The sequence below is a fragment of the Dipodomys merriami genome, unplaced genomic scaffold (genome assembly GCF_024711535.1).
Source record: "Dipodomys merriami isolate MVZ:Mamm:240054 unplaced genomic scaffold, mDipMer1.0.p SCAF_13, whole genome shotgun sequence".
In the NCBI taxonomy this organism is placed as follows: Eukaryota; Metazoa; Chordata; class Mammalia; order Rodentia; family Heteromyidae; genus Dipodomys; species Dipodomys merriami.
In genome coordinates this window covers 20451216-20465992 of record NW_027202604.1, presented here as the reverse complement: position 1 = coordinate 20465992, position 14777 = coordinate 20451216, and the positions used below count along the sequence as shown (strand labels likewise).

The following is a 14777-nucleotide window of genomic DNA, read 5'->3' as shown; positions in this document are numbered from 1 at the left end:
GCTCCTACTTACTCAGAAGTCTGAGGTTTGAGGATAGTGGTTCGAAGCCAGGGCAGGAAAATCTGGGAGACTCATCTCTAACACCTACTTTCCCTCCTTCCCAAAGTGGAGCGCTGGCTCAAGTGGTACAGTGCTAGCCCAGAGCAAAATAGCTGAAGAGGAAGGCTCAGGCCTTGAGTTCAGGCCCCAGGACTGGCATACAAAACACCAAACATACAGATTAGTAGGACCAAATGGACATGCTGCCTACTGGGTTAACAGAGCAATTAGCAATGTGCATTTTGATCTAGATCACCACACATGTCAGAGGCAGAGTTGGCCGGTGACAGGGCTGATGTCAATGTCCAACTAGATTCACACAAGCAAATAAAAGGAGGAAAGAAACAAGGGAGGGCTCATGTGTACTCCAGAGGTGGCAAAGAAATCCACACCACAGCACACAACAGTGTTCACTGACCACTACACTCATGCTGACCGTGTTTTCAAGGTGACCATTTCGCAGGCACCCACAGTGAGGGCCTGCGAGACAAGAGGAGACAGAGGTTGAAGAGAAAGAGAGGAGCAAAAGACGAAAAGGACAAGGAATGCTTGCTTTCGGATAAAAGCACAAGTAGACTCCCTAATTTTTTTAAATGTTATGTTTTTGGCTTTTTTGAATTGGCTGTTGATCCCTTCTGCAACGAACATTTTGTGCTAACTTCAGAAAGAATGTTGGCAGGGCTAGGGCGGGAAGGGCTGAAGGGCTAATGCTCAGATGGCCAGTGTTGCTCTTTCCAGGAGATGCCACAGTTGTAACCTCAGGAAGCTAGCCAGCAAGGATCCAGCCAGGCCACATGAATAGGAGCCAAACATGGATGGAGCAGGAGTACCTGACAGAAGTGAATTCACTAATCTGCAGAGGGTTTGTAATGAAGAAATTAGAAAGAGTGCGGTTAATTTCTTTTCCTGTTTCCCTGAAAGGTAATACCTGCCAAGAAGTACAGATTAGAAGGTAAAGAAAACATCATTATTTCTTCTCTTGGTATATCTTTCGTGGTAGAGTAGAAGATCAAATGTACTAACAAAGCATTTTCTAGAAGCTTCAGTCACCAAATGTCAATGGACAAACACCAGATATCCAAGGCTCAAAGTAGGACTTTCATTTGGAGATCCTAAATAGTAAGAGCGACCTTAAAACCCAGTATGTGTTAAGGGGCCCCAATTCACCTCAGCCAATCAACTGGTTCTTTCTTTACTTGAAATCCCTGAAAAGTAGCCAAATGTGTACAGTGATACTTCATTGTCTTATGCCTTTAAATCATTGATGACAAAAACATTAATCATCAATGATAATCTTTTTACAAAAAGAATACCTTATAAAAAAACACTCTTCTTTCAACCTTGCAAAAATAAGTATTTGGACAGTACTTTTATTTTTATTTTTTGCTTCAGATTAAACCATATCAGCTTCATCATTAGGAAGAACTAATGTTTCTTATTTCATTATTTCTTTATGGCTGGCAGATCCTGTTCAGAAACTAAATTGCCAAATCCTTCCTTTGTCGTCAAAGTGGAATTAAAAGAAAGAAAAAAACTAAGAAAAATGATTGCCAACCACAAGAAAGCCAAATAAATCATGCTAGTCTGGTGTCATACTTCCTAACTTTGTCAGAAGATACAGGGTTTCTCCTGCTCCAATTTCCTTCCAGCTCTGTTTACTTGCAGACAGGAAACACTGGCTTCTCCGGACGCTGTCAGCCCCTCTGGTGTCTTAGTCAAGGATGGTTTCATGACCCAGGCCACTCCATCCGTCAGTGGGGTAATATCTGTTCAAATCATCTTCCATACCTGACCTAAGACCTAGACTTTTGTAAGCTAGCAGCCAGCCCTTGAGTTTAAAGGTCAAGGGGACTGAAACAATTATCTTAAGCTGTGGAACCAACAGAAAAGAAGCTGGGAAAGAACAGGAAGCAGAAATTTGCAAAATTACCAACTGAGGCCTAACTCCACTGAATATTTATCAAAATAAACACCAGGAGGGGCTGGGAAGGTGGCTCAGTGGTAGAGCGCTTGCCTTGCATGCCTGAGGCCCTGGGTTCGATTCCTCAGCACCACATAAGCAAAAAGAATAAAGCTGGAAGTGGCACTATGTCTCAAGTGGGAGAGCACTAGCCTTGAGCTGAAGAGCTGAGGGACAGTGCCCAGGCCCAGAGTTCAGGCCCCACGACCAGGCCCCTCCCCCCCCAAAAAAATAAACATCAAGAAATGGAAACATGTTGCTGTTGTTTTCGTGGCTGGCAGTGGTGGAGGTATTCTTTGTTTTTGCTTTTTGTCTTTTTCTTGGGGGGTGTAGGATTACAGAAATGGAGGGAGGAAGGATGAACAAAGGCAGACATGGTAGTTAGTAAACACAAAGCAGAAAATGAACTATGCAACTTGTGGGCAGGGACTCCAGAGAGAAACTGGGAGAAAACAGAGGAAGGGGTGACACTGTTCATTACCTGACTTAGGAAACCGCAACTACTCTATACAGCACATGATAAAAAACAATACAATTACATTAAAAAATGCCCAACTGATCTCAAAGCTTGAGACTGAGACTTAAGGTGTGCAGGCTCCGCAAACACACAGGGAAAACCACAGTGCTTCCCTCGTCCTGCTCAAGATGACACTCAGACGCCTGCATCTCAGCATGCCTTCTTCACACCATTCCTCTTCTTCAGTGGCTCAAGATCATCATTTCTTTACTTTTCCATTGGGAACAAGGTGTGTCTAGGATACCACCTAGCACAGCCTCTTCCCTCCACTCCCTACTGGGAACTCTTTGCCCCAGTTAGGGAAATCTTTAAACTATCTTCTATACCAGCCAGGTTCAACAACATCTCATTGCTTTTGTCTTTAGCTACATTACCACAGAATGCCAGAATCTTCCCCTTCCCTTCAGCTGTAAAGCTGTTAAGGTGGGATTGGAGAAATCGTTTCTATGTACAGCTCTGATAAGAACCTTCTATTCTTACATAGTCCTAGTTAAATGATTCAAGTGTACTTTCTTACCCAATCCCCCATGGTTCCTGGCTCTAATCTGACAATGATACCAAAGACAGCTACTTGTTTGCTAGCTGAGTGCATGCTGAAGTTCTGACAACGAATGTATCCTTTATGGAAGTTTTCCTCTTCTGCCTTTTAATTCTCACAAGGCCCTTTCTGTACCCCTGGTGGCTGACGATACTCTGACAATGCCTAATCCCATTCCCATGCCCGTGTCACCAGTTTTTACCCTCAATTAATTGCTTGGCTTACATCCTGTCCTTTAAGGACAGGGGTGGAGGCCAAGCCTAAAATGAAGCAGTATAACACACTGGTCCCAAACCTTGAATCAGATAAAGCCAGGCATGGTTTCTGGATTCATCACTCAGTATGCATGACTGCTCAGAATGTGACCCAGTCTCTCCATTGCACAATGTCCTGTGCACCACATTAGTCTTATACCCTTACCACAATGTTGCTTGGCCACTGATTAAGCTGACCTATGTCAAGTTTGTAGTCTGGATAGGAAATGTTCCCCTAAAAAAGATGCATGTGTCAGAGGCTTGGCCCTAGCTGGTGGCACTGTTGGGGTCCTAATTCCATCAATGGATTTATCTATCAATGACTTCATAGCTATTAGGAAGTAGGGTCTAATTGGAGGAAGAAGATAATTAGGGACATACTTTTCAATGATATGTCTAGTCCTTGGCTCCTCTTTTGTCTCTTTTCAAATTTTACTATTACTGGGTGAATAGCCCCCTTCCACCACCCCGTCCTTCCCCATGATGTTCAGTTAGACCCCACTTCAAATCCACAGCAATGGCTCTGTGGACCATGGACTTCAACTTCAGAAGCCCTGAGCAAAATCAATCATTCTTCCTTTAGGGTGATTTGCATGGATGTTTGTCACAGTGATGGCAGTGACTCACAGCTCAATTAATGATCGTTTTATTTCCTGTCTTTGTGTACTCAGATCTCTTTTCTGAATCTGGGGTAGGCTTAGCAGTCAGAGTAGGAGCTTTGAGATAGACCTCCATAGCTTGGTTCACAGCTGTGAGATCTGGGGAATGTTTCTTATGTCCTGTGCCTTTTGTCTTCCCTATAAAGTGGAGGTGAACATAGTTCCCCTACCTCCTAACTATTCATGAAGATTAAATGGATTAACACATACAAAGAGCTTAGTAAACAATACTGCATGTGATGCCCGCAGTTCTCAGCTAATTTGAAGCTCAGAGGGCATATTTTGTATTTTACTATTCTTGGGTTCAAAAATGTGTTTATTGGAAAAACCAAAGAAACCAATGGAAAATTTAAAAAGTAAGTTCTTGCTGGGTTATGGTGATTCATACCTGAAATCTGAGTTACTCAGAAGGCTGAGATCTGAGGATCAAGGCTTGAAACCAGCCAAGGCAGACAAATCCTCAAAACTCTTATCACCAATTAACTACCAAAAAGCCAAAAGTGAAGCTGTGGCTCAAGTGGTTAGAGCATCAGCCTTGAGTGGAAAAGCCAAATGAGAGTATGAAGTCCTGGGTTCAAACCCCAGTAATGGAACACAGAGAGGGAGAGAGAGGCAGAGAGAGGCAGAGAGAGGCAGAGAGAGAGAGAGAGAGAGAGAGAGAGAGAGAGAGAGAGAGAGAGAGAGAGAGGGAGAGGGAGAGGGAGAGAGAGAGAGAGAGAGAGAGAGAGAGGGAGAGGGAGAGGGAGAGAGAGAGAGAGAGAGAGAGAGAGAGAGAGAGAGAGAGAGGAGAGGGAGAGGGAAAGGGAGAGGGAAAGGGAGAGGGAGAGGGGTAGGAGGGATGGGGAGACAGAGACAGAGAGAAAGAATTAAGTTCTGAAACGGACCAAATAGAAAGTGTTCCCAGAAGCCTTCTTCAAGTTCTACTATGCAATAAGAACCTTCCAAAATCCTGTCATGAATTAGATGTAATAACTTATAATGTAGCCTGACCACTATAATTCACCATCACATTTTGATGGTACATATTTATTATAGTAGATCATTGCTAGCTAATCCCTGAAGGGATCCCTAACAACTGCTGGTTCTGTTTATTTTCTCACTGAGAGTGCCACCTTAGTGGTATTTCTTGAGTTTGGGGATAACACTCTATTCAGCTGAATAATAGTTATTTAATCATTGAACACCATGTCAGAAGGAGCTCACGTCTTCTGGGAGAGGGGCTTCTACACACATGATTTCCATGAGTGTTGCTGGTGACACAGCACAGATAGCACCCAGGGACTTCTAAGTGCAAGGGGGTAGAAGAAACTCAAGGCTTAGTACTGCAGTAGGAGTTTTAGCTCCTTTGTTCTCAAATACCACAGAGTTTCTCCTGATAATAAATTGTATTGGGAGATGCTGGAGACATCATGGAATGAATTGGCCTCAGCTGATCCCCTAACTAGCTTTTCCTGCTGAAGAATGTGTACCTGATACTCATTTTAAACCAGGACAAATATATTTTTTAATTCATTTCCTTCTCATGTTGACAAGATCATGTTATCAACAGATTCTTAGTGTAGAAAGTTTATCAGTTTATAAATAGAATTAAAAGTTATCAGAACCTGGAAACCTTTTTTTTTGTTGTTGTTTAAAGTAAATTCTTGGTAGTTAGGTGTAGTGATGTCTGACAGCAGAGTCACCATAAAGCAAGGACACAGAGGGATCCTTGTGGGGCTGGGTACCCACCTGATGGTAGGAGATGGGGACAGGCTTCCGGAACACAATCCACTCCACAATTTCACTGCAGGGAGGGGTGGTCAAGGAGCCAGTATACCGGTAGTAGCTGCTCAGAGAGGCAGGCAGGAGGTCCCGAAGGACAAAAGGATCCAGGAAGGTCTCCTTCTCTGTTTGGGAAGAGAAGAACACAATGGTGAGTCTACCACACCAGTCTCTAGCTTACAGATGCTGTGTCTCAGCCTTGTGTGTCTGCACCTTGGGGAGCATGGGCAGCTGATGGTAGAAGGATGTCAGAAAGCAAGGCAGCATTTCCCAGGATGTGTTCCCAATGCTAGTACTGGTCATGTTTCTTTTGTTGTTGTTGTTGTTGGTTTGGGGGCTTGAACTCAGGGCCTGAGTGCTTTCTCTGAGTTCTTTTGCTCAAGGCTAGGAGTCTACCACTTTGAGCCATAACTCCACTTCCGGTTTTCTGGTGGTCAAATGGTGATGTCTCATGGCCTTTCCTACATGGGCTGGCTTTGAACTACTCAGATCTCAGCCTCCTGAGTATCTAGGATGACAGGTGTGAGCCGCTAGCAACTGGCTCTGGCCTTGTTTCATAAAGGCCAGCTTCCAGGCTGGTGAGCAACAGAGAATTCTTCCTGCACCCCAGGAAATAAAACATCCTACCGTGGTTTACTTCTTTGAGTAGTACTGTAGGGAAAAAATTGTCTAGATATTATGTACTCCACTTCTTCTCAGTCTTGTCTTACTATGGAACCCTTCTCTATTCACAAATCATGAATTGATCATCATGAGAAACTCACCAATGAAGGAATAATAGCACAGGCCAAAAATGAAGGGCACTTTCAAATATGCATTTATGGTTTCACCCAAGGTCTAGCCAAGCATATCCCTTAACTTTAGTGATGATGGTCCTAAAAATGGAGATGTCTTTGCTTAAGGATAAACGACATCTGAGCTGACACCCACTGTGGACATATTACAATAGCTTTCACAGGAAGGAGGCATGGCAGGAGTTAGTACCTACCTGGGGCCACACAGCTCCCCAAAAGCAAAGTGGGCATTATTAAGACAGGTATATATTGACTGATGACCACAACATAGTTTCTGACTAAAGAAGCTGAAGTCAGAAATTAGAAGACCAGAAGCAAAAAAGGAAAAATAAAGTGAAGAAAAGCATTTTAGGTTGTGTGGACAGTAACTGCGAAGTCCCAGAAGCAGAGAGAAATAGCTCAATAGTGATTAAGACACTGGCCTTACAAATCTCCCCCCACATCCATCTCAAGAGTGGGTTCTTATTCCTTATGCCTTTAGAAACAGTTCTGAATTTAAGCCTGAGACTCTCCCCATCCCTGTTAAAGATGTCAATAGACTACTAAGAGTTGAGCTGAAAGTTTTCTGTGGCTATTTATGGCTTCCATTATGGCTCCTCTGACAATTCCTGGAGGATCTGGGAGCTCCAACACATCTCATAGACATGTCTGGGCATGTCTTCCAAACTTCATGTCTTCTCTTTTCCCTTCAATCTTTCATACAAAACAACTATGCAGGCACCTGGGCACAAATGTACCCCCAGACTTACCAAGTCTATGGAACTGGGGAACAGTGATAACCAACACTAGGATGATGAAAAGTATAACTTCCGCTTAAAAGAGATCAATGGTGCCTAGTGCCAGTGGCACATACCTGTAATCCAAGCTACTCAGGAGGCTGAGATCTGAGGATCTCAGTTCAAAGCCAGATGAAGTGGGAACGTACCTGAGACTCTTATCAACAACTGTTCACCAGAATAATTGGAAGTGGTGCTGTGGCTCAAGTGGTAAAGTGTTAGCCTTGAGCAAAAGAGCTCAGGGAGAACACCTAGGCCTAGAGTTCAAGCTCCACAACTGACCAAAAGCAGAATTAAAAAAAAAAAAAAAAAAAAAAAAACAGAGAAAAGAAGAGAGATCAGTGAGTGGAACTAGATTCAGAGATTACCTGGATCTTCCTATATCTGCCAGGTACTATTTAGTTACCCTCTACAGACCAAGTTGGCCTTGGTTCTCCTGCCTGAACTTCCTTACTGCTGAGATTATAAACATATACCACCATGCCCAGCTTGATTTCTTTCAAAGGAAAAATTAACTATTAACTAATAAATGAAAAAATTGTCAAATCATTGGGTTCGGCAATGAGAATTCCTGTTGGACAACAGGCTGGAACCAGCAGGGACGTAGGGTCTGGCTTTAATTGAAACCTAGTTACCAAGGCTTTGGGATGTGGGTGAGCTCTGTAAGCATGCTTGGCTGGGACTGGTTTGGCTGTAAGAAGGAAATATTTTGGCCTCTGTGAGGCTGCTTCTGTGCTTCCTGAGCCGTGTAAATAGCCAACACCAAGCCTGGAGTGATAGAGGGCGTGTAGGGAGTATGGTATCAGTGGCTGCCAAACCACCACCTACTCCTGCCTGCTGCTGGTGAACTTGATGGCAGACCCTTCCCACCATCCTGGCTTAGGATCAAGGGCTCTAATCTAAACACGGAGAAAAGGAAAAAAAACAAACCCTGCAACTTTCTCCAGGGGCTTGATCCAACATCAGGGCTATAACAAAGCCATCTCTGCCAGACATAAGCAGGAAAGCCCCCCAGCCCAGGCATGCATTCAGGAGGAGGCGATGGCTTTAAAGAGCACAGAAAGAGATAAAGCAGAAAGGTTGGCTTCACTGGTTGATGGGAATGTGAATTCATAGGGAACCTCAACACAGCTGGAGTAAGATTGGAAAAGAAGTTCCTGTGTGGACTTGTGAATTTGCAGGGACCCGTGGGGAGCTACAAGCGTGAGCCGGGGTGACAGGATGACAGGAGCCTTTGTCTGTGTCCACTCCAGGCCTCAGCTGCAGGGCCTGGCTCTCGCTGGGGGTAGGCCTAGCTACGGGCTGGGAGGGGAATGCCTGGCTTCCACGCCCCTTCATTCCATCCCCAGAGACCGTGAAACTACAGCCAGACTGGGGAGACGTGGAAGATCCTGTAGCTACCCTAGTTAGTGAGGCTGGAAGCCAAAGAACCATGCCCCCCTGACACCCCCCCCCCCCCCCCCCCCCGCTCCAATCCCGGCAAAATCTTACACTGGGTCAGATTTACCCTGGGTAATCTCACCAACATCTCTGACAGTGAAATGTGCAGATGCTTTCTAACAAGTTGCGCTGGAGACTCAGGGTCACTTTGAAAACCATTAGGGTAGTTCATTAAGGTGAAGGGTGAAGGAACCAACCCAAGGTCAAAGGCTTGTCAAAGAATATCCAAACAACTTGAAAAAAATTTGTTTCTAAAAGTCAGTACATGGAGGTTTCAACACAGGGCCTTACGTTTGCTCGGTGGGTGCTCTACCACTTGAGCCACCATCCCAGTTCGCTGTATTCTAGTTATTATTCAGATAGGGTCTTATGGTGTTGCTTGGGGTAACACATGATCTCCTCATCTATTCCTCCTGATAGGCTTCTTTTGCTCCAGATGCCCTCAAATCACAATCTTTATTTCAACTGCCTAAGTAGCTGAGATTATAGGTGTGAGCCACCTCACATGGCTCAAGTGGAAGTTACTTCTTCACAGAATCCATAGAGGAACTGGAATAGAGCACCATGTTTGTTGGTCAGGACTCGTCACTAAGAAGGACACTTAACAAAGAAGGTCTAACCACAGTCCCGTTCCTGCACCCCACTTTTCTGTTCTAATAGGCCCTGGTAAATAGAGTGGATGTGCAACTTGTCTCTGCTTCAAACCCCAATCCTGCCACCTCCGAACAGCCTTTGCTTAGCAGGGAAGTAAACCTATGTAGCTCTGAGAAGATTAAATAAGCCAATCAGCAAACAAGCTGAGAAAGAATGATTGACGTGTTCTTATCCTAATTATTACTATGATTCCTTCAGACCATCCCAATCTAACCATCTACTTCTTTTCATTTTTGGCTCCATGTCTTTTTAATTCTTTCTAATTTGATTCCTCATGCCTAAGGGCCACCATGTCTGACATATTCTCCAGCTGTTTCATGGCCAAATCTGATATTTAACAGCTGTGTGACTTTAGGCAAGGATTTAACCTCTCTGAGCTATTACCATGATTTATAAAATGGCATTTATGGGAATATAGATACCCCTCAGGGTTGCTGCGACAGTTAGGAAGCGTATGAACGTGAGGGGTTTACCCCAGTGCCTGACCCATACATAAGCTCTGGTTTATCCGGGCAAGTACTGCGCCCAGAGCAATCAGCAAAGTTCCAGGCTGCCTCCTGTGTTTTAAACCAGGGATTTGGAGACATTTTCTGCACAACATCAGATAGTAAATATTTTCAGTTTTGCAGTCCAAGAGGCAAAAATCAAAGATGTTATATAGATACTTATATAACAAACCTACTTATTAAGGATATAGTATTCAACATTCTAGTAATAACTGAGTACAAGCTTTAAAATGTATGTCTATTAATGAGAAGAATGTAATTCTTTCTCAGGGTTATAGTTTCACTTAATGAGGGATCAGATGCAAACAAAGGCTCCTTAGTCCACTGGGCACACAAAATAGGCAGTGGATGATCTGCCCCTCAGCTGTACTTTGCCCGTTTCTATTTTTGGATGTGGGGGGGCAGTTGTGGGGCTTGAGCTCTGGGCCTGCGCCCTGTCTTTGAACTCTTCTGCTCAAGGCTAGTACTCTACCACTTTGAGCCACAGCACCATTTCCAGTTTTCTGGTGGTTAATTGGAGATAAGCGTCTCATGGACTTTCCTGCCTGGGTTGGCTTTGAACCACAAGCCTCAGATCTCAGCTTCCTGACTAGCTAGGATTACAGGCCTGAGCCACCAGGTGCCTGGCCACCCAGTTCTGTTTTACTACAAGCATGGGAAGGGATCTAAAGTAAAAAAATCACCTAGATGGCGCACCAGCCATGGGTGAGGACGCTGTGCTGCCTGCTCAGAGAGTTGCCATCACTGAAGAATCATTTGTTTTGTGAATAATACAGTAAAGAAGTCTGGTTTTGGGGGTGGGGGTGGGGTTTGAGACAGGGTCTTACAGTGGCCAGGCTGATCTCAAACACATGGCTCCCCTTCTTTAGTCTCCCAAGTGCTGGGATTACAGATGTAAGCTATCACACCCAACTTACAGAATTAACCTCGAGGGGAATCTTCCTAAGATTCCCATTTCCTGCTGGGCCTTCTAGGTAGTACTCCATGGAAAACTGAGGCTCACAAGAATGTCTAGGTGGACGTTAGAGACTTCTTTCAAAATGGCAACCTTACATTTTAGTATCACCGACGAAGCTGGCTTTTAAGCTGCGGCTCAACTGGCTGGATTCAAGAGAGGGAGCTCCCGAGCACAGTTACTGAGGGCCAAGCACAAGCCTCCACAAAGACTATCTTAATGAATCTGGCCCTATAAAATAAGGAGAAGCCCGCTGGACTTGAATCCCATTGCGTCTCCTGAGAGGCCTGGCCTAAGTTAGCTAACCTCTGTAACTGTTTCATCTATAAAATGGGATAACAGTAGTGACCTCATAAGAGAGTTCTGAGGACTGAGTGAGTTTATATTAGTTAAGAGATGATGAGTAGGGTATGGTGGCACTTGCCTGTAATTCTAGCACTCAGGAGGCTGAGGCGGGAGCTCTGCATGTTCTAGGCCAGACTGATCTACAAAGCTAGACTCTGTCTCAAAAATTAGGAATTAGGAGAGTATCTAGCACAGAGTTAAAGTGCATAGAGGTGCTTGTTAAAAAAAATTATTTTTTTCCTTTTGTAAAGTAGTGCCATTCCAGAAGACTCTCTTGCCTTCAACTTTTATTCCAATGAGTAATTTGAATTCCAAACATTTCCTATTCCAGCCACTTAATCGCTGAGAAAAATATTTGAAACACACCCCTTATACCACCATTCATTTCATTATACCATAATAAGCAGGTACTGTGCATTACTAGATAAAAGGATTGGAATAGAATGAATCTCATATTCTACTTTCAAGGATCCAGGCACTGTATGCAGACAATATTATATTTTAATAATTAATTGTTCATCAAAGAAAAAGATGAGGAACAGGGATGCTAAATTCAAAGTTATTCAAATTGCAAAAAATGAATAATGCATAGATTTTATATTAAATACACACTGTATTAAGTAGTCTACATTTCACCCAACTCTGTCTTTCATTTTTAAGCATTTTGAACGACAATATGAATAATCTGTTAGGGAGGTTTATTTGGGGAGAGAAAAAAAAAAAAAACCTTACCTGAATGCAAATGGAGTATATCTAAAGAAGATTAAATTTTTCTTAATCAATTAGGAAATTTTGTATGAGAGCTTTAAAGTCATGGTCACTCAATAAGCCCATCTCACAGCCCAGTTATCCTTACGACTTCCAACATTAAATTATATCTGGCTGACTCTGTTCCATTTCTTCTTTCTGATACTAGTGCCAAGAGGCAATTTTTAATTAAAGGAAATTCGAAAGATTCAAACATGCATAATTGAATTAAAAAATGTGATCATTAAAACATTAGATGATAATCATCTGATGGATGGCATTTTTCAGTGTGTTAATAACTTAATATTTGCAATGCTTTGGTTACATATGCAAAAAAGAATATGCTTTGTAAAATATGGTGAACAGTCAACATGCAGAAGAGACCCATGCAGTGTGCAATGCTGAGTGGAGGCTCACTGAAAAGGAAGGTTGTCATTCAATGACCCCCCTCCTCCCACCCCCCACCCCAAGTGGTACGGAAACAACAGCCACATTGTCACCCAGGGAGACAAACACCCCAGGCAGGGCAAAGGCAGCAAAGGAACTCACTCTGCCTAGACTAAGGCTAAAGCAAAAAGGTTCAAAAGCCCCACATAGAACAGGTTTGAGGCAGGGACAATGATGAACATGGGTAAAATGTATGAATGAGGAGGGGACAGGGAGGGGTTGAAATGCCAGAGGAGAAGCCTGCAATTCTGGGTTTGATGTGGGTCTGTCATCCATGTCTCTGTGATCTGGGAAGAGTCTCAGGTCTGACAGCTGGTGACAGGAGGCCCTGCCAAGTACAGGGGTGGCAAGGCGGGTCATCTGGACCAAGGTTGAGGGTCAGATGGCAGGGGTCTAAGAATGAGGCACCCAGAGACACACTGAAGGCGAGAAGGACTTGATTAGAACTAAGATGGTAGCAGAGGCCTCCTAGCAGAGCCCAGGGGGAGTGCATTTCATGATGTGCATATAAACAGTACTCCTGCTGTCAATCACCACTGCTGGTCATCAAAGCCTGGGCCTCTCTGTGATGACAAGGAGGAAGGACCCATGGAAGTGGTGCTGTCTCATGTCCAATGTGCAGCCATCTACCAGGCTTCCTGATAAATGGTTTCCAAGGAGCAGCAGGAGACTGGTGAGCATTGGGTAAATCCTGGGAGTGGAATTAGCACTGGATGATCTTGGGGAACTCATCCAAGGACCACAGAAAATTAGAGAGGTCCAAAGGGCAGTGACGAACGCTAGGTCCAGTTCATTTGGCAAATGAGGAAAATGAAATTTCAGAGACACACAGAGAGAACAAGATTGGTTAAGTGGATTCTTGGCTTATTGAGAAGGAAATCTGAACCTCGTCACAGAGTCCTGAGGTCCGTATCCATTGTAAGATGCATTTGGCCTCTGCAACCTGCCCCTTCCTCTCTCTCTCTCTCCCCCCTCAGTGGAACTCCTACTGCCCCACCTTGCTGTTCTTTGCCTGAAATGCTTTGCCTCCCACCCACCACGTGAGTTTCCTCTTCCCATCCATTTGGACTCTGCTTAAATATCGCCTAAGCACCTGCCATCACCACCCCCACTCAACATGTCCTTTTGCTATTAACTCTCTGAGTCCACCTACTTCCCTTCCTTCCTAGCACGTGGGCCAAGACCTTGCCTGTGTACACCCAGCTACTGAAGCATGTCCCAGAGTCAAGTAGGTACCATGCAGGCACGTGAGAGAAGAACAAAGGAACGGACCATCATGGGAGTGTTCGGTGTATTTTAAATAGCCAATAAATCCTTCTACAAATGGTTCCTCATGGTCAAAGTCACCATCAACAGGTGATGCATCATTATTCTGAAATCCATCAATAAAAGCGGCAAATTAAGCAAACAATGACATGCTATCAGTTCGAAGAGACATTCTTGTTAGAAAGAAGCAGGGGTTGCAGACCTGGAGTGAGGATAGTGGCAGGACTCAGCAGCGCTTTTCATGAGGGGCCTCCCTACTTTAGGGATCTGGCAGGAACCTGGTCCAGGGATGGTTCTGTGACAGAGTGAAGGATGCTCAAGGGTCAGGGAGTAGCACTAGCTCATGTCTGTACTGAGTTCTCCAGCCTCACTTTGCCATCCACTGACCTGTGCCTGAGATGCTACCCATACTGTGGGATATGCTGCCATTCACCTTTCCTCAAGTCATAGCTTAGGAACTGAATGCTGGAGTCTTTCTCTATATGAAACGTTACAACCTTTGAAGCAGATGTTAACATCCTGAGCAGGACTGCCCACTCAGTCAAGGTCGAGGGTGGAATACACTTGGGTCTCATTCAGTCTATGATACTGGTTGACACTGGTCTCTTAGCAGGCTGGGCAGGGGAGGGAACTCTTTTATTCTAAGACCATGTCTCTTGACTTATCAGTACTCTTGCCAGTGCTTGTATACACGGCTGAAATAAATAATTCAAGCTGTCACTAAGTACCTCTAGGCCAAAAGTGGGTAAAACTATGTATGGCTTATAGGCCCATAGTCACCTAGTGCCTGCTTTTGAAAGTTAACTTTTATTGGAACATAGACATGCCCATTTGTTTATTGAATGCCCATGGCTGCTTAAGATTACAGACTTCACTTTTTAAACAGAATATATAGATGACAAAGTCTGCCAGGTGCCAGCTGCTCACACCTGTAATCCTAGCTACTAAGGAGACTGAGATCTGAGGATCAAAGCCAGCTTGGGTAGGAAAGTCTGTGAGACTCTTACCTCCAATAAACTACCAGAAAACCAGAAGTGGCACTGTAGCTCAAGTGGTAGGCTGCTAGCCATTAGCAAAAGAAGCTTAGTGACAGTAACCAGACCCTGAGTTCAAGCCCCA

At 44.2% G+C, this 14777-nt stretch overlaps 1 protein-coding gene across 3 annotated transcripts in view; it reads right to left on the bottom strand.

Annotated features, from left to right (window-relative positions):
- The window catches only part of Ptprg (protein tyrosine phosphatase receptor type G), a 693584-nt gene that overhangs the window by 134323 nt on the left and 544484 nt on the right, over positions 1–14777 (bottom strand). For all 3 annotated transcript variants that reach the window (XM_070018858.1, XM_070018857.1, XM_070018856.1), the window contains exon 7: positions 5696–5853. In XM_070018858.1, coding sequence (XP_069874959.1) covers positions 5696–5853 — 158 coding nt within the window. The remainder of the gene's footprint in view (positions 1–5695; positions 5854–14777) is intronic.